Genomic DNA, 7,005 nt, shown 5'->3' on the forward strand with positions numbered 1-7,005 from the left:
AATATTCTGCAGAAGGGAAAAGTTTGTCCCAGAAAGCAAGGAAGAAGAAAGATGAAAATATTCTGCAGAAGGGATAAGTTTGTCTCAGGAATAAAGAAAGAAGAAAGATGAAAATATTCTGCAGAAGGGAAAAGTTTGTTTCTCGGAATTAAAGGAAGAAGAAAGATGAAAATATTCTGCAGAAGGGATAATTTTGTCTCAGGAATAAAGAAAGAAGAAAGATGAAAATATTCTGCAGAAGGGAAAAGTTTGTTTCTCGGAATTAGAGGAAGAAGAAAGATGAAAATATTCTGCAGAAGGGAAAAGTTTGTCTCAGAAGAAAAGATGAATACTCTCAAGGTGGTACATTGGCACTGACTCCAGCTTAACCTCAGTTCGAGATATTAAGAGAAAATCGCTGGAAATAATTCCATTTGAAACTTCCTAAATAAGTCGGTAGTTAGTAATGATCGTAAAAGATAGTTTAAAATAATTTTTAACTTAATAAATTATGGCGGAGTATTACCAACCCAAAACGAGGAAATAAATTAAGGCTATTACTATTTTAAAATCAAGTTGACCTAATTTCTCAGAATAATATTAAATTTCGATTACATGACTGAATACAAATTGATTAAATCTGAGATATATCTTGCCTAAATATTATTCAGCTGTAATTTCCTTTTTATTGTAATTTAGTTTCAGTTAAGAAATAATGAATCTATTTTATTGCTAATGATTTCGACACGGGGAGTAATTTCGGTAACTTTTTATTCACTTGATCTCATCTTTGATTGTATTTCATATTATAAAGATAGAAAAAAACTCATCCACCTCACACACAATGTATATATGTATATATATATACATATACTGTATATATATATATATATATATATATATATATATATATATATATATATGTATATGTATATGTATATATATATATATATATATATATATATATATATATATATATATATATATATATATATATATATATATATATATATAAATATATATATATATATATATATATATATATATATATATATATATATATATATATTTATATTTATATATATGAAGTAGTGTGTAATCAGTAAAAAAACGAGACAAGAGACAGTTTTTATTAGAATATTTTTTACTTATAAGAGAGAGAGAGAGAGAGAGAGAGAGAGAGAGAGAGAGAGAGAGAGAGAGAGAGAGAGAGAGAGAGAGAGAGAGAGAGGAAGCACAGCTAAAAAATAAAATGGAAAAATAATAATGATAATAATAATAATAATAATAATAATAATAATAATAACTCAGAGGAGCAAAATGGACCAACTTGGCGGACTGAATAAAGCAGTTGACTAAGCTGAGCAAAGTACCTTAAGGAACACTACGGCGAGCCAGTCATCAACAACTTCCCATTAAGGGTGAGAATCCCGTCTGAACCAATACTCAAATGGCCATACCACGACAAAGGCAAATCACGTGATCAACTGTCATTACAGAACTCCAACGTTAGAGCGATAAAAGACCCATCGTCAGAATTTTTTTTTTCTTTTTTCTGTCTTGTGGATTCATAGCAACCAAACATCTTTCTTGCTGTTGCAGTCACCGGTCCGTGGAACATGCGTCTGAGAAGGTTACGCAACTGTGATTTGCTCCTTCTTTCAAAGTATATGAAAGTAAATTACAGTTACATTCGCTTAAGGCTTGCCAGCGCAAGAGCCCGTGTCTTGTATAAGGCAAGGCAATCTTAACACACACACACACATGTGATTTGCCTTGGTTCATGGCTGTCATTGCTCAAACGTAAATTCCGCACTTGAAAGGGAAACACCATTGATGGGCGGGAACTTTGCCGAGAGATCATTAATAGGTCAGATTCTGCTACAGCTACTAATTGAGTCAGTAAATGGAATAAATAAAGCTGGGAGGGAAGATCACAACACGCCTGCGTCAACTGTCAGCGGCGTTTGTTGGTCCATCCTGCCCGAAGGCACTCTACTTTTGATTTTCTGTCATTTCCCCATTGGGGTTATAATTATTATTAATTAATATGAGGCTTCAGTCCTTACAAACCTAAGAAACATAATTACGTAGTCTTTGGCATAACATCTACAAGGCATTAGAGAACATTTCATCACAATATTTATCAGTGACACTGTAACCTTTTATATTTTTTTTTTATTATTACTTTGAGCTAGATGAAGGATTCAGAGACAGAGAGAGGCAGGGGAAAAACTTGCAACCCTTAAATACCAGCGTGCAAACGCAGACGTCTTGGTGATGATGTAGTTTTTGGCAGCCGAACAAAAAGGCCCGACCGAAGTCGGACGGTGGCCAATGCCACCACCAGTAGCGTCTGTGTCTGCTCCGTGATCTCAGGTCTCATTTGGGAGAGGGTCGTCTCACTTTCGGTTCACAGAGCAGCCATTTTCCTCACAACTCATCTCGAACGCCGCCTCCAGTGGCGCTTCCATGGTCTGTCCCACGTCTCGAAGAGCACTTCGCTGGATTAATCTCCCTCCAGTTAATTCACTCTCTCTCTCTGTCCTCAGTTATCTGATTATATCACTCTCCTCACACATCCAGCTTCGACTTCCACTTTCACTTCCTAATTGGCTGGTTAGCGTCATTAGCCAACGAGCTCATTCCGTATATACACTCACCACGGGCACTCCCATCCCACTCTCACTCCCGGTCTAGGGGCCTCCTCAACTTCACCGGAACAGTGCCAGCACCGGGCATCACAAAATTCCCTTATTGCACATATACAGATAAATTAACCTATACACTTTAATTGGTTTTGCTTGACTACAAAAAAAGTAATAATAACATGAAAAAAAAACTGATTTGCTGTAGGTGAAAGTTGTATTTACGTTGAGAAATTTCTGGTGTTTGACCGGCGTGGAAGTTATAACAACAGTAAATGAAATCCATTGATTTATTTCTCTATCGTAATTATTTGGTGGTAATGATTGATACTGTTAATCGACCAAGACTACTACTGATGATGCAGCAGAAATTTTCATTTCATATTATGGAAAGAAAAAAAAATGTACTGAAGATATATACAAATAAAAAAAAAGTTAAGCTAAAAGATAATTCTGTCAACAACCGCCTGTTTTTTATATTAAATATATTTTTTTTTCTTTTATACAAATCAATAGGAAAAAATGAATATTGCTATAAAATGTTTTGGTTGGGTGATCACAACATTTTTTTTTCCCATCACTCCCACTCGGATCAACTCCCATCTATCTAAGGGAATCGCAATAAAGTAACAAGAGAACAAAATCTAATGTAATAATGACGTCACATCTCGTCACAGGAAGCATCGTTGGGATGAGCCACCTTCAAGGAATCATTTATCACAACGACTCAAACTGCACTGACGAAAAAAAAAAGTTCTCTCCCAACGACCCCCAGAAGGAGGAAGTACTGCTGTAGCGGAGACCGCCCTCTGGCGGAGGAGGCTTTGCAGTACTCTCTCTCTCTCTTCAATTCAGAGACTTTGCAGAAACGTGATACCACAACCATTTTTTGATCACAGTTCATATATCATAATACTCTCACGGGAATGTAGATGCATGAATAAACGAGATACCGCAGGTTCCTTTTTTTTTTCTTCCTGAGCACATAGTAATATCAATCTGGGCTCACTTTATCGAAAAGAAAATAGAGGGACAATGAGGCCATCTGGGTCCCTCGAAGAGAACCAATAGCTTGCCTTGAGCGCTACGGAAAAGGTTCTATTTGAAATACACATTAAGATTTCTGTGTTTTTTTTTCTGCCATTTGACTTATACGTAGACCATGACACTGATTGGTTGATAATAGGGTTTTTTGGGGGGTTAATATGAAAGTTCCTAGTTCAATCACAATTTACGTTCCATCAGCTATATATAAGTATATAAACTCTAGCGTTTAGGTACCTCTCATACTTCGGTTTTCATAACTAATCGAGGAACCGTATTCTTCTTCATGAATTTAACCCATTAAAATGTGAGACATGGGCAATGCTGTTATTAAAATAGTTTTACCTACTCCGAGAATGAACTACAATTAATTTTTTTTTTAAATCTTGATAAATATTTACGTACGTAATCTTTCATTTATTGCGAACAAATCTTACAGCAAATCACCAACATTAATAATTAATATTTTTTTTTTTATTGTGGCCTAATATTTATAACGTCTCCAGTTTAGAACATCAACAGTTTTCCTTATTGGCACTGTCCCTGCTGTGGTATATATTTGGCACTGTGGTATAATAAGGCACTTAGAATTATCAGAAAATATATGATCAAAAATATTCAGCAATAACGTCACCTTGTAAGAACCGGTGCTAAACTTATTCATGAATTTCTTCAACCTTTGAAATTTTCAAAATAAAAAAAAAAAAAAGTTGGTATATAACGTAGCTGATGGAAATTTCAGATCTCATCACAATTATTTAGGGCCACGCCCTGGGACTACAGTCCGTCATTAGCTTAATTTTTCTTGGGAAAAGTCTGTTGAATAGATGATGCCCCTTGTCTCTTTGAACCCTACGTCCCCACAACTTGTATGCTATGCTACACAAAATGCAAGACACCAGAGCGATCAATTTATTAAAACTTCTATCCCAAAAAATCTAAAAAAAAACTCATTGTAGCAGTTCAGTCAAAGCACTTGCATTCCATTTTTTTTTCACTTGATCATCAACAGCCACTGCTGAAGTAGTGAAATCTCAAATTTTATCTTTAACTCGACTAGTTGTTTTGACACAATAATGCTGACTCGGGAAAAGTGAGTTTTTACTATACTATCACCAAAAATACCTATCCAAGTAGTACAACCCTTGACGAGTCAATCACATTGTCCCATAACCACTACGTATTCACTCATCAGATGGCTGACCATTCAGGTGATCAAAATCTTCATTACCAAGCAATCAAGGAAAAAAAAAATTGTTGAAGACAGGTCAAAATGTTAGTCTTTGCTTTCATTTATCCTCGCTCCGGTTTCCATTCTCGCCTGCGAAGAGATGCTTCTGAGCCTATATTACCCGATGCTTTCCAGTGACCTGCTTTGTCGAGATGCTTGCGCATGCTTTTGATTATTTCATAATTTTTTTTTTTGGAGACTGAGGGCTGCTATCTTGATGGACTGATGCCTTTCTTGGCTAGAAGGTGGCGCAGCTTTTGGAGGTTGGTTCGAGTGATAGAGTCGTCGGGCTTCAACCGGAGCGCTTCCAGGTAGCTCGACTCGGCTTCCAGAAGTTTCCCGTTAACGTGAAGCATGGCGCCCAGGTTCATATGTGAAGTAGCCTCCTAGGAGAAACGGAAAAAACTCCTGATATTACCAATTTCAAAAAGGGCTACACTAATTATTGTTAGGATCGCTAATGACATTAAAATCATCATCAAAAGGAATATTATGATCTCGCATTTAAGCTAAGCAAGCCCTAATTAAGAAAGGAAATAAAATCAGATTTCATCACTAAATATAACCAAAAATTAAAAATATAAATAAAGATTGATGAAAACATGCATATAAATACTAAAAGAAATGTTTCCGGGTTTATAGCAATGGCTCAAGTCGTTTAGAAATAGGAAAATACAGATAACACGAATTGTGTATTAGTCTGGAATGAAATCTAAAGTGAATATCTGGAAAGTATTCTTTCATCACCAAATATAAATCAAATGATAAGGTAAAATTAATTGTGTTTAAGAATTAAACCTCACCTGGCCCATAACAATAAAAGTTATTGAACTACATACAAGGTTTAGTTCATCCTATTTTTGATATAGTTAAAGAAAATTACAAATATTTTTCACACTTACCTTCTGGACATTTTTTTTAAATATATAAATTATTGGTATCTTTACTCTAACTAGAAACTATAAGAAATAAATGTAATACATTTCTTCTATATAATTTTCTACTTTTTTTTTTTTTTTTTTTTTTTTTTTAGCCGCTGACCCTCCAAGAGCCTCGAAACTCCTTTGCCCGGAATGAAATCAATCCTTTGTAAGTTCCTTCTCTAACCTAAACCTGCAACACGGGAGAGCAATATTACCTGAGGTCGAAGATGGACTGCCAGCCTGTAGTACTCTTCAGCCTGCTTATTTCGACCTGCCTGCCGTAATGTGTTGGCAGCGTTGAAGATAATCTCGTATTCGGAGGGAGCCAGTTGAGCGGCTCTCACATAGTGATCAGCGGCATCCTCATGACGCTCAACCTCGGAGAGGAACTGACCTGCGAAGGGATCAAACACGCTTGTCATTATGCCAAGGTACAGCTGATGAGTTTCAAGTTATCTCTCTAGAGTTATATATATATATATATATATATATATATATATATATATATATATAAATATATATATATATATATATATATATATATATATATATATATATATATATATATATATATATATATATGAATGTGTGTGAGTGTATATATACAAATACACGCATTATCTATATATAAAGGTTTATATGTATACTTTATACTTACATATATATATATATATATATATATATATATATATAATATATATATATATATATATATATATATATATATATATATATATATATATATATATATATATATATATATATATATATATATATATATATATATATATATATATATATATATATATATATATATATATATATATATATATATATATATATATATATATATATATATATATATATATATATATATATATATATATATATATATATATATATATATATATATATATATATATATATATATATATATATATATATATATATATATATATATATATATATATATATATATATATATATATATATATATATATATATATATATAATATATATATATATATATATTATATATATATATATATATATATATATATATATATATATATATATATATATATATATATATATATATATATTATATATATATATATAATATATATATATATATATATATATATATATATATATAATATATATATATATATATATATAT

The 7,005-nt window shown here is 32.4% G+C and overlaps 1 protein-coding gene across 1 annotated transcript in view; it reads right to left on the minus strand.

Moving 5' to 3' along the window:
* Positions 1-1,077: 1,077 nt before the first annotated feature.
* The window catches only part of LOC137621878 (protein O-mannosyl-transferase TMTC2-like), a 95,947-nt gene continuing 90,019 nt past the window's right edge, over positions 1,078-7,005 (minus strand). Inside the window, 2 exon segments of the mRNA XM_068352383.1 lie at positions 1,078-5,288; positions 6,041-6,219. Coding sequence (XP_068208484.1) covers positions 5,112-5,288; positions 6,041-6,219 — 356 coding nt within the window. The 3' untranslated portion in view covers positions 1,078-5,111.

The sequence above is a fragment of the Palaemon carinicauda genome, chromosome 28 (genome assembly GCF_036898095.1).
Source record: "Palaemon carinicauda isolate YSFRI2023 chromosome 28, ASM3689809v2, whole genome shotgun sequence".
Lineage (NCBI taxonomy): Eukaryota > Metazoa > Arthropoda > Malacostraca > Decapoda > Palaemonidae > Palaemon > Palaemon carinicauda.